Source organism: Mytilus californianus, unplaced genomic scaffold (genome assembly GCF_021869535.1).
Source record: "Mytilus californianus isolate M0D057914Y unplaced genomic scaffold, xbMytCali1.0.p SCAF_10, whole genome shotgun sequence".
Taxonomy (NCBI): domain Eukaryota; kingdom Metazoa; phylum Mollusca; class Bivalvia; order Mytilida; family Mytilidae; genus Mytilus; species Mytilus californianus.
The window spans coordinates 39,858,705-39,872,178 of NW_026262582.1; the positions used below are offsets into that span (position 1 = coordinate 39,858,705).

Sequence of the window (13,474 nt, forward strand, 5' to 3'; positions counted from 1 at the left end):
CCAATTGTCCCACAAACATCTTCCCGATTGTCCCACAAAATTTCATTACTTTTTTACCTGTAATTTCAAAAAGTGGGACAATCGGGAAGACACCAGAGGTTTAGCATTCCTTTTACTTTTTGTTCTTGGGTAAATATATGAGACTTAAAATTATGAGAAGGTAAACAATTTTCATTAATAGCAAATAGATGAGGGGAAAAGAATGGACTAAGAATGATATTACTACTAAAAAAATATTTTCTTCTTTTTTCAGCTCAGAAAACAATTTTATAATAGGATTACTGGATATATTTGGTTTTGAGAACTTTCCAAAGAATTCATTTGAACAGTTGTGTATCAATATAGCCAATGAACAAATTCAGTATTACTTTAACCAGCATATATTTGCCTGGGAAATGGTAAGTTTTTTATTGAAAGTTGTCACCAATTCCACTAATAATCAGTTATCACAATCTCCACAACATGTGTTTAAAAAATTAGTATTTCAATACCAATTTGTGATGGTAAATTATAACTTTTTTTTCTGTGTTGCACGTTTGTCACTACTTTTGGTGGTTGCTTTCTTAAGGAATCACTGCTGCTACATTGGAATTCTAATATGACATCATGTGATTGCTTAGCGGTATGTTCCATGTTGAATGGCTAACAGAAAATAACAACATTGCAGGATGTTTTGTGCTCATAAATTGCCATATTTGTTAATAGCATAGCCTGACACAATACAAATTGTGAGCTTTTCATTTTTCAAGTCTTTAGTTTGACTCAGTTAAGGTGGTACCAAACACCTTGACTAAAAGTAATTTGGCTCGTTTAATTTTCATAAAATTTTGACAAAATAAATACTTTGACCCTTTGACATAAATATAAAAATTTCAAAAAAATTGAACCACACACTTTATCGGAAAAATTTCATTGGATATATAGCAGTTTGACAAACATTAATTTTGATCATTGAGAAGCTTGATATTTCCTTAACAATAGAACGTGATTAAAACGTTCAAGTGATTTTTACAGAGTTATCTCCCTGTAGTGTTACATACCACCTTAAGGTTTGAACCTGTGACGTTCTGCACTGCAGACAAGCACCTGACTGGCATGGCAGTAAATTAAAAAAAAATTGAAATAAATATGCAGTATATTTCAACAGGACAGTAAACCAAACCCCCCCCCTCCAAAAAAAAAAAAAAAAAGAAAAAACATCATGATATTTCATTTTCTTCCAGACATATTATCGTATACCTTATTGTGTCCGTCAGTATGTCAACACTTCATACAATAACTTAAAATTGCTTTAACCAATTCTAGTGAAATTTGAACACAACATTAGGATTGACAGAAGAAAGCTGCCTTTCGATTTTGAAATATTTTTGGTGGTCAATTCAGAGTTATGAGACTTTAACCATCAGACTATAACCTATATTTCACACACTAACTGTGGTCTGCTTATATCAAATTACTTAAAACTTGACACTATTGTAGGGATTGATAAAAGAAAGCTCCCTTACCGTTTTTGTAAATATAAGGTACCTTTAGATTTTCAAAATTTTTCCATTTTTTGTTCTAGAGTTATGGGGCTTTAACCATCGGATTTAAGGTAATTTTTCGCATGTCATGCACAAGCTGTAGTATGCTTGGATCAAATTATTACAAACTTTACACTGTTGTTGCGTTTGTGAATGTAGGCTTCCATTCCATTTTGAAAATTTTTGTGGTCAGATATTCCAGAGTTATGGGACTTTTAATAGTCATATGTTTAGGCAATATTTATATTGTCTTAGGATATCATCATGTAACTTTTTTAAGAGGGCTTATTAAAAATCTTCTAAATACTCCATTTTATTCTTGCAACAATATCAGTATGCAAAAGAAGGGCCTAAAATGCACTTCTGGCACAGCTGTTTATTTTTTAATAGTGCATGTAGCTTGATGTGACATAAACTATTTATACATTATACAATATACATTTTTTATGCATGAGAATAGAGTTCCAGAGTGTCTGAGATCATCCCCGGTTTTTGGTGGGATTCTTGTTGCTCAGTTTTTAGTTTTCTATGTTGTGGACAGTTCTTAATCTTTTGGTCATGTTTTTTGCCATGGTGCTGTCAGTTTGTTTTTATGCCCCCACCATATTGGAGGGGACATTAAGTTTACCCTTGTCCGTCCTGTCCGTATGTCCCCACAATTGGTTTCCTTTCTCTAACTTTAGTTTGCCTCAACCAAATGTTATAAAACTTATACACAATGCTTATTACCACAAAACACAGATCAAGTTTGAAATTGGGTGACGTCACTTTTACTGTTCATGAATTATGTCCCTTTGTATACATAAAAATTGCTGAATTTTTCGTTTCTGTTCTCTAACTTTAGTTCACTTCAACCAAATTTTATAAAACTTATACACAATGCTTATTACCACAAAACACAGATCAAGTTTGAAATTAAGTGGTGTCACTTTTACCGTTCTTGAGTTATGCGCGTTTATAAATGGAAAAATTGCTAAATCTGTTGTTTCCATTCTCTAACTTTAGTTTGCCTCAACCAAATATTATGAAACTTATACACAATGCTTATAATCACAAAACGGTCTAAACTACATGAATCCTGCATCTGTATGTAGAAATTGACTCGTGCATATTTACAGGCGGGGGCATCTGTGGCCCATAGACACATTCTCCATTTATGTGACATAAGATTGCATATCGCTTTGATATCTTCTGCCTCTCTTTTGTTATGTGTTAAATTTAATATTGTTTTGATGAAACAGTGTGCTTGCTTCAGATAACTTTACTTTAGGTTACCTGATTTCCTACTGAGCAATTCCATTTCAAAGCCTGTTTATTTTTCTTCAAAAAGATCTTCATAAATGAAATTGACCACTTGCAGGAAAATTGGTTTAACAGTTACGAGATTTTGGTTGTAATAATTTCTGTACATTTTCAGGCCGAGTATAAAAGTGAAGGATTAGAGGGTATCCAGGTATCATTTATAGATAACCATCCGTTACTGGACATGTTCTTGATGAAGCCTATGGGACTGTTAGCTTTACTGGATGAGGAAAGTCACTTCCCAAAGGCAACAGATGCATCTTTAGTCGGTAAGGAATAACACATAATAAGCAAAGTTAGAAAAGTTTTTCCGGGGGGGGGGGGGGTTACTTCCTATATTTTTAGTGGTACGAGTGTGCCGCAAAACAGGGTCACTTTTTCATGCCCTGCTGGTTAGAACAGGGTCCCTTTTTCATGTCCTGCTGATTATAACAGGGTCGCTTTTTCATGCATGATTTGGCAAGTGCTGTCAGCCGATAGGATGGTCAGTAACCCCCCCCCCCCCCCCCCCCCCCCCCCCCCCCCCGCAGTTTTTCTCTAATTTTCATGCTATTTTCACATATCTCGATCTTTGTGAGAAAAATATTTTTCCCCCATAGAGAAAATTTTGTTCTCAGCAAATGATAGGTCGAAATCTCAAATATGAAGTCAAATTTTCTTGATTTCTTCTTAATTTCCTATTGTGACGTCATGAATAAAGGCGACCATGCCTGATGACATCACATAGAAAGATCACAACTTTCTGCAAATCTTTGAAAAGGAAGGATAAACTTTTTTTAGATATCGTCTTAAAATCATTAGAAAAACAGATTCCAACACTACAACTCGTTTACAATTTAACTTTCTTGAGTGGAGAAATATTGTAACACACTTGATACAGTGGTGGAATCTATATTTCTTGGTTTAGGCAAGTTTAATCAAAGAACTTATACCAAATATTCAAATTTCTATGCACTTTTTGAAACAAGCTTTGGAGGCATATCAAATTAGCCAAGTAGAAAAACCATAGCTTGCTAGATTTATAAGACTTGACTTTTAAAATACTGGAGATTGATTTATTTCATGGATCGAGGAACAACAATTTTCATGGATCGAGGAACAACAATTTTCATTGATTGAGGAACCACAACTTTCATGGATTGAGGAAAAACAATTTTTCGTGCATATTTGAGTTCTTGGTTTTGCATACAAGCCTTAAGAAAATATGCACATCGTTGAACATTTGAATTTGTGGTTCTCCTTTACCCCAGAAATCTACAAAATTATTGTCCAAAGAATATGATAATGAATTTAGTCATTTTGGGGCCCTTTATAGCTTGCTGTTTGGTGTGAGCCAAGGTTCCGTGTTGAAGGCCGTATTTGACCTATAATGGTTTACTTTTTACACATTGTGACTTGGATGGAGAGTTGTCTCATTGGCACTCATACCACATCTTCTTATTTCTATTTACAGTAACCAGTTTTGCTGTATTGCTAGAAAATCAGATAATAAACAATGCTTTATATTTTAGTACAAAAGTCTATCATCTATTTCTCTTTCTTTTCCCCAAATAGAATGCTTACTAAATATGAAAATTTGTACATTCTGTAGCTTTATATACTGTGACCTAAACTTTTTATTATGATTTTAAAAAGCGTGATTAAAAGTCATTTGGCAAAGTTTAAAAAGATTCTAATCATTTTAGTTCTGATCCCCATACAACTAGTGATGAGTATGACTTATGAATTTCATTATTGGACCTGGGCCAATCAAATTAGGAAAATATTATACATGTATAATTTTGCATGTATTCGAAAGAAAATCTCAGAAGACACTTGAAATTTTTGGGAAATCTGCAAGATTTTAAAATAATTTTCATTCAATAAAAATAATGTTTAATTATTTAAGACAATAGATTTGAAGCATATTTCATATTCCTGCAGCAGAACATTAGATATTAATAGTTTCTCATATTTTTATAACAACTATGAAATTTCTTTTCAGAAAAATTTCACAAAAATATCCAGTCGAAACACTACAGCAGACCAAAAGGAAGTAACATAACTTTCTACGTGGACCACTACGCTGGCCGAGTAGAGTATGATGCAATGGGTTTCCTAGAAAAGAATCGTGATCGTCTTCCTGGAGATGTCGTTAATATGTTACGGGCCTCAGAGAATATAGTTGTTAAATCACTCTTCCAAACACACCTCACAAAAACAGGTAAATGTGCTATTTTGTAGCAGGTGTCCTTTATATAGATAATCATTCCACTATCTTTTGAACATAAAACAGATATTTTAGGAAGTGCTTTGTTAGATCTTAACCTTTGAACCTTTATTAAAATGCACTTAATAGGAATTGAATTCCTATATACATGTTCTCAGCAACCTGGGATTCTCCAATCTGACAGTAAAAACCTTGCTGAGATTGTTCTGAGCTTGCCTATCTGGGATATATAATTAATCAGAAAAGTTTACATGCATTGTGATTATGTCAGTTTAAGGAGGACCACTAATGGTGGGTAAAGTATTTTCAATATTTGCATTGGTAGTTCTTATTTCTGTGGAGATTATTTTTGCACACTCTGTCAGTTATACAATCCATTGACTGAAACTTTTGCATAGTTTATATTTTAAAGTTTTTGATTCTTATATATTAGATTTATGTTGAGGAATGGGTTATAAATGGTTTATGATTATTATAAAGGGAAACAGTCTCATCTTCATGGTACATGTGGTATGTTAGAAGTTTATTGTTGGCTTTCGTCTTAATACACCTTATCGCTATTTGTCCGCCATTACTGGACATCACACAAGTTCCCGTAAAATTTTGACGTCATAATAGAAAATGTCTCACACCACAATGGAAAAGTGATTGTTGTATGACGTCAAAAGTTCGAGCGGGACATATTCTCGGGTCAAGCGGGAATAGCGATAAGGTGTATTGTTTTCCTTTTTTGTAATGTAAAAGGGTTGTCCATCTTTTCATTTTCTTAACTTTAAAAATTGTCATACAGTGTTGCCATTTAAATTTCAAAATTTGCATTATTATGACCTCGAAATTTCACAGGCAAAACCACATGGGCAACATAGATTTTTATTTTACCCCCACTGTAGGCCATCTGTTTTGTTTTGAATTTTTAATGGGTCTATACTAATTAAAACAATGTATGCAACCTTATGTTATAACTAGTTTAATCCCAACAAATTTTGCTTGTATCATTCAAGCTATCTTGACCATGTGTTGTTTACTGTTGTTTTTCTTTGTTTGTAACTTATTGTCTAATTTTTGGAAGTACATTGTATTGTCCAATTTTTTTGGTAATCCTGTAATCTCTTTTATGTATATTATTGCAGAGGTCAGAAAATAATATTTTAGAAAGAATTTCAACAATTTTACAAATATTCATACTGGCTTAAAATGTTATTCAGGGCTATACATATTTGGATACAAAGTTTTGCATCAAAATACATTCAAAACCAAAATGAATTGATTCCATCGGAAAGAAATTATTCATCAGATAGAATTTTAGTGTATGTTAGGAATGTCATTTTTGTTCATTTTTAAGATAAATTAGATGCTTTAGAAAACTATCAAAATGACAATTTTGAGTCACCTTTAATAAGCATTAAAGTTTGATAAACATTCAGAAACATAACGTTCTCAAAACCACAGGTACAAACATGAAGCTTTGATACTGTTAATTTCAGAAGAAATTGGTTATATCTCTATCTGTTTTACAGGCCGATTAAGTAAATTTGTGAGAAAGAATGTTATTGTGCGACGGAAAACATCTAATGGTATTTTAGGTAGTAACTTCAATTATGGAAATTGGATTCACAGGGGAGACAATTTCACAGGAAAGGCTTACTCAAACCACATGATTTGGTTAAAGTTCACTTATACAAGTACACTGTCCATTAAAAAGAGATTGGGTGAAGTTCACCTGAAACTGGCTTGAAGAAGCACTATATATATATTTTAAATCTTACAAACAAGTTATTTGATTGAAATAGGTAGCACTGGTGTTTGGCTTTGTATATATTTAAGATGTAGAGTGAATCATAGTGTTCCAAGGTATTAAGAACTGCTGGCTTTTGAAATTATTTTTTTTTAGATTTACAATTTTCATGAATTCCATTAAACTTTTTGATATTGATGACAATAGACAAGCATAAAGAACCCTATTTGGTTCCATATAGAATCAAACCTACAACAGTGCATGACAGTGAACCTAGGAAATTAAGGAGTTATATTATTGATTATCTTTCCTTAGATCAACAAAGTATTCGATGAACTTATTATTTTATTTACATGTACCTTCATTAGCAAATATCTTAATCATAGCATATTTTTCTCTTTTCATCTTTAAGGCAATCTTGCCAGTGGATCAAGAGGCCCAACCCCTGCATCCAGTGCACTAAGTTCACCATTTGGTTCCATGTCTTCAATCAATGTACAGAGTTACTCATCCAAACAGTCAACAGGATATGGTGGAATGGGTGGAAGCAAGGTGAGTTACCATGGAAATGCATACTTATTTGCATAATAAAACATGAAGTTTCATTTCATTGCAGTCCTTGGTTAGAAAATATTTTCCACAAATTTATACTTTGTGGCCGAAATATTTGAATAAAATTTGCAGTACCAGGAATGTATTTCAAATGCTATCGCTAAAATATTTTTTTGGGATCCTTTAGGATTTTCATTAGAGTTATTAACATGGTGTTAAAGCACATTTTTGTTGTTTGTAAAGCTGTTTCTTATGTTTAGGTATTTTTAGTGTATTTATAATTGTTATTATCAAAATTGAGATTTCTATATTTCATAACAAATTATGAATTTCTTAGTGGTATACTAATTACATCTTACGCATACTTTTTTTCACAATTCAAGAACATTGGGATCACCATGACCTACATTTTCTGCTTGAAATATTTTTTTTTCAAAGTAATGTCAAAAGTACAAAATACACTTAGTTACCAATTGGAACTGTAAAATATTGATTAAAATTAAATGTCAAAATAAGCAAAAATAGAAAAAAAGACGATTTACAATTAATCTTAATAGCCGTCACATGTTATAATTCATACGAGGTGAAATGTATTGAAAACATATTTTCCAAAAGTATTTTAAAAATTGTCATTGTGTTATTTTTTCATTGAAGTATCATGGATCATCATCATCCAAGTATTTGTACAGTGTAAGTTTCTGGGGCACGCCATTTTCTTATTCAGATATATAATTTTGCACAATTCCCAAATCTCTGCCCACTTTCCATACTCCTTGGCTTAACCTATATGTAATCTATTTACTAACAGTTTAGTAGAGGAATTGGATTTTTTTCTGTTGACTACTATTCAGCTGTCATTACATATTAAGTTAGCTTTATACTTTACCTATGAATTTTAGTTTTGGTTGAGAATACCAAGAAGGGATTTGGAGGTTTTTGTTTTATTATATAGTTTCCTATTGCAAAAAGAGACCATCATCAGTTATAAAATCTTGCTATAGCTTTTGTGGTCTCATGGTACAGTGCTTAGACATCAGTCAGATGAATGATTTTTGTTGTAATTTTTTAGGCTTACTTTTTGGTTACTGTATACTCCGAAATTTTTAATTTTGCTTTCCTCATTAAAAAACTTTCATAAGAAAGTAGAAATGAGGTCTCATGTTGATATTTTTGCAATAGAAATCAAGTAGCATAGTAACAGGAAAATTTCTGTTGTTATGAATCATATTTGTAAATTTCAGTTGGAGATTATGCTAATGAAAAAGGTTGTGTGTAACAATACTTCATATGTTATAGATTTTATAGATTTTTAATATTTTAATTTACCTACACTTCAGTATGTTGAGGAGAATATATGAGTACCCTCAGCTTTCACCTCGCTATGCATATATATATATCATCTCCTAATTTCACATCTAAAATCTAAAAGCTAAACTAAAAATGGAACGAAGCCCAAAATTTCCTTTCTCAACCTTTTTGATTATTGAGAGAATTCTTAAGGGGTCATTTTATTCACTTCCAGGTTAAAATGTAAAATGAAATTTGGACCATTTACTCACAAAATCATCCACTATATAAATTTTAGAATCACAAGCAATTTAATTGAAACCTTTAAAGGGGGTACTGATAAACCAATGCCATATTCAGATTGTATACAAATGTTGTCTCCAAGTCTTGCCTTTTCAGGGACCTTGATGGCCGAGTGGTCTAAGTAGTTTAACTACTGTATCAATAGTCTGTCAGCACTGAGGTTGTGAGTTCAAATCCTGCAGGTGGCAGGTTCAACCCCAATCTACATTGACTAGGATTGTCAGTTTTCTTACCAAAGTTTGGTGGTTCTCTCTGGGCACTCCAGCTTCATCCAATAATAAAAACTGACCACCACGAAATTGCCAATAGTGCTGAAAGTGGTGTTAAACCATAATCAATCAATCTTGCCTTTTAATGAGTAACCATTGATATTCATATTTCTATTACATCTCAAAGTTCATTTGAGTGTCACCAACAATGTCCCTGTCCAAGCATTGATTATTTCTATGTAAAAATAAAGCTTAAGATTGGGAATAAATAAACTAACCCATTTTAGTGAGAATATCAAATTGCAGGATAAAAACAATACATCACAATTGGAAAATATTAAATTTATGTGTACTTGCTACAAAACACAAAAGATGCAGGAAAATTACAATCTGATTAAAAAAATTGGTCCAGTGTCCAAACTTTACTTACACTGATCTGACAACACTCTGTGCTTCTTTCTGTTCTGGTAATTACAGGTATTACATTTGCCAATGAAATTTCTGCTTATAAATTATAAGGTGTTTATCATTATAACAATACAAGAGGATCCTGAAAGGTCTGCTAAACAGAAAGTAGAACTGAGCCCTGTCAGACCCTTGTAAGCAAATTGAAAAAAGTAACCTTTTTTTATGCCACCGCCAAGTTGTGCGGGCATTAAGGTTTACCCTTGTATGTTCGTACGTCTGGAAATTGGTTTTCCTTCTCTAACTTTAGTTTGCCTCAACCAAATGTTCTGAAACTTATACACAATACTAAATACCACAAAACACAGATCAAGTTTCTAAATTTGGGTTGCGTCACTTTCACCGTTTTTGAGTCATGTCTCTTTATAAACGGAAATGGAAAAAATGGTGAATTTGCCATTTCTGCTCTCTAACTTTACTTTGCCTAAACCAAATGTTCTGAAACTTATATACAATGCTTATTACTACCAAACACAGATCAAGTTGAATTTGGGTGGCGTCACTTTTTCCATTCTTGAGCTATGTCTCTTGATAAATGGAAAAATTGATGAATTTGCCATTTCCACACTCTAATTTTACTTTGCCTCAACCAAATGTTATGAAACTTATACACAATGCTTATTACCACTAAACACAGATCAAGTTCAAATTTGGGTGGTGTGACTTACACTGTTCTCGAGTTACCCAATTACTGTTTGTTATTGAACAATGAGAACACTGGAAACACCAAAGCAATCTCTAATGACAACATACAGAAACAAATGTCATTAAGTTTAAAAAAAAAAGATGTCAATAGGTATGACTTAGTACATTGACCTTTGCATACTTTACAAGTTGGGGCATCTTCTTTTTTTTTCTTTTAGTTAAGGTTGTACAATTGAATTAAAAATTTTCTAGTGATTTTCTTATCACTATTTGTCCGCTTTTGAAAAAGATATTCCAGAAATTAGAGCTATTCTTTGCTTTTTAAGATGCAGCAGCTTTAAAGAAGCAGAATATTATTTTTTTATGCAATAATTTTTTTATTTTGCACAAGAGACTATACATGTGTTTACCTGTATCTTGCAAGTGATCAGTTTAATTTTTATTTTATCAGGAGTTTTTAAAAAAAAAATGATATCTGTTAAAACCCAAATTACTTATCTAAACCTCAAATAATTCTAAGGTAAAATTACCTGATTTGAGTTGTTTCTGTAAAGCAATATTTACTTCAATGAGTATTTTCTTGATAGATTTAAGTTGAACTGAAAAGTTACAAGAAAAGTGGTTTAAACACAAAATCAGTTTTAGCTGTATGGTTATTAAATGTCAATGATTATTCCATATTGATAGAACTTTAGTAGGTTTTTCTATATGAATGAAATTTTGAATAAAACAGCATATTCATCTGTGGAAAAGTATATTCACCATGCAAAATGTTACATGCTCTTACATGTATAATTATGGTAAATTTGTTTGATGTACAATTTGTTTTGGTAAATAAATGGCCCGAGAACACAGTTATTTCGTACTGCATTTCTTTTAAACAATAAAGTCATATTAAAAAAATCGCACCTGCTCTATCTCAAAAAGATTTTTTCATTATAGTGTACTACTATTGGGACAAATAATATCAAAATTATAGAAAAGTCTACCAGCTCTAACTCAAAATATTGACAATTCTATGTTAAGGGGGTCTAAAATTCAGTTTGACAGCTTCAGACATACTAGTTTCTGACCTTTTTCAACTGGACCTAATCACTACTTTACATAAAGATTCAGCACCCAAATGTTTTTAACATGTAATTTCATCCCCTTACTTAATATTTCATGCATAAAATATAAAGAAATGAATTTGGAAAGTGTATGAAAAATTTTGCTAGTTATACACTGTCCACACTAGGGACAACGAAAATCTAAGGACGATAACTGTGTCCTCGGACCAATTGTCATTATATACATGATTTCTCTCGGAATACGGAATAAAACAATTACTGTCTTTTTTTTTTGGTAAATATGTGGTTTAATTGACTTTTGTAAAACTGATATTCACTTCAGCTGTTGGCCTCAAAAGTCAATAAAACAACATATTTACCTCATCAAAAGACAGTGATTGTATAATATTATAATATTTGGAACCACCAATGTAGGATATTTTCCTCTGAATAAAATTTAGTGAAGGAATTTCCGTAGAATCTATTTCACACTGTTTTCATGATACATGCATTTTATTTTACTTTTTGTTTTAAAATTAATTCAGTCAACAATCGAATGAATAAAATCATAAATGAATTTATTTAAAAAAAAAAACAACATGACAGACAATTTTCTCTTAATTGGAGATTTGACCTACCTGTAAACTGAGGTTAGGTCAGGTCAGGTGACTTAAACCTCTATCTTTGTAAAGAGACTTGAATTCGAAGGGAGATTCCCAAATTTTAGCAAATGATTTGGACACTCCCATCACTATCTAAAGAGATAGCACTTGTATGAATATAATATTTTTTTAAGTTAGAAATTTGAGATCTAAAAACTTTTTGAAAGTTTATAAAAATAAGGAGATGCAGTATGATTGCCATGAGACAAGTATATCCACCAGAGGCCAATTGACATAGATGTAAGCAACTATAGGTCACCATACAGCCTTTTTTTAAGTACCTCTGAATTTGACAATAACAAAATAGATTGGAATTGGTGATCATTTTATGACTTGGGAGCTACAATGAGAATATTTTTGATAAATGTTACTGCAGTAGTCCCCTCTCTAAAGACTCTGATCAGTAGAGGAAGTGGAATACACCCTTACTTTAGGCCACCCTTAAAAAATTCTTTGTTTGATGTTGCCTACCCATGCCTTGTAGGGTTAGGTAGGTAGGTAGGGATTTTTATTTTTTTTTTTTTTCTGGTCAACAACATAAGTTACATGTTTTAGACAAGAAAATTATGTTAGAGCAGGGAAAAAACTTTTAAAAATTTGAAATGATTTGTGTCATAAAATACTTTGGGTAGGCAGGCAGCTTTTTAGATGGGTAGGTAGGCAACATCAAAATTTTATTTTTGGCCTAATAGGTGTATTCTATGATGAAAGTTTAATTACAAAGAAAATTCCAAGGAGACAGCTAGCAAACAACACACATTAACAGAAAAACCATTTGTTTATCTGACACATTCTGGCAAATTTTTGTCATGTGTTTTCTTACAAAAAAATTAAATTTTTATATTGTCTCTTTGCTGCAAATAAGTAAAGTCTGTCAGAGAAATTAAGAATTCGTCTAGACAGTATTATACCTAGCAGATACAATTTTTCATGTCTACAGGATCCAAAGGATAGTTGTATTTAGAAATGTTTAAAATTTGAAGAATTTATCTTACATCCTTACAGATTTACAGCGCCCTAGTAAGTAACCATCTATAGATAGCTTATATCTATTTATAGACATTTGTATCTGTTTTTAGACATCTATTTATAGAATTTGTATGCATCATCAGAATCATCTTAGACATCATGTCATCATCGTAATTATGTTTTTTGAGGGTCTGCATGGGGTACTTAAATTTTAATTATATTTTTATTAAATGTTGTTTCAAAATAACTTCACAAAATTTGTTGACAATGTCAAATCAGTTACAATGTTGTTTTAATTTTTGCACAAATTTTATGAATTAAATGGTTTTGTTACTCTAAAAAAAATTTGCACTAATTTTAAAATTATCCAGACTTGATTTTCTGAATTCATCAAATTCAAATAAAAAAAGTCTGTAAAACTCACCCCTCATTGGCCCTGTCTCTTAATAATCACATTGCTTTTTGTGTATTTGGTTTATAGGAAGTACATGTACTTTAATACTAATATCTCATTGATTTAACCTTTTTAGAAGTCAGAGTTTTATTCTATAATAAGTGTGCTTG

General features: G+C 31.7%; 1 protein-coding gene across 6 annotated transcripts in view; it reads left to right on the forward strand.

The window, feature by feature from the left end:
* Positions 1-13,474, forward strand: part of LOC127718102 (myosin-IIIb-like) — a 157,738-nt gene that overhangs the window by 80,149 nt on the left and 64,115 nt on the right. For 4 of the 6 annotated variants that reach the window (XM_052223996.1, XM_052223997.1, XM_052223992.1 and 1 more), the window contains 6 exons: positions 254-398; positions 2,941-3,094; positions 4,810-5,028; positions 7,182-7,321; positions 7,976-8,011; positions 12,947-12,961. In XM_052223996.1, coding sequence (XP_052079956.1) covers positions 254-398; positions 2,941-3,094; positions 4,810-5,028; positions 7,182-7,321; positions 7,976-8,011; positions 12,947-12,961 — 709 coding nt within the window. The remainder of the gene's footprint in view (positions 1-253; positions 399-2,940; positions 3,095-4,809; positions 5,029-7,181; positions 7,322-7,975; positions 8,012-12,946; positions 12,962-13,474) is intronic. The other 2 variants (XM_052223993.1, XM_052223995.1) reach the window with 2 other exon arrangements.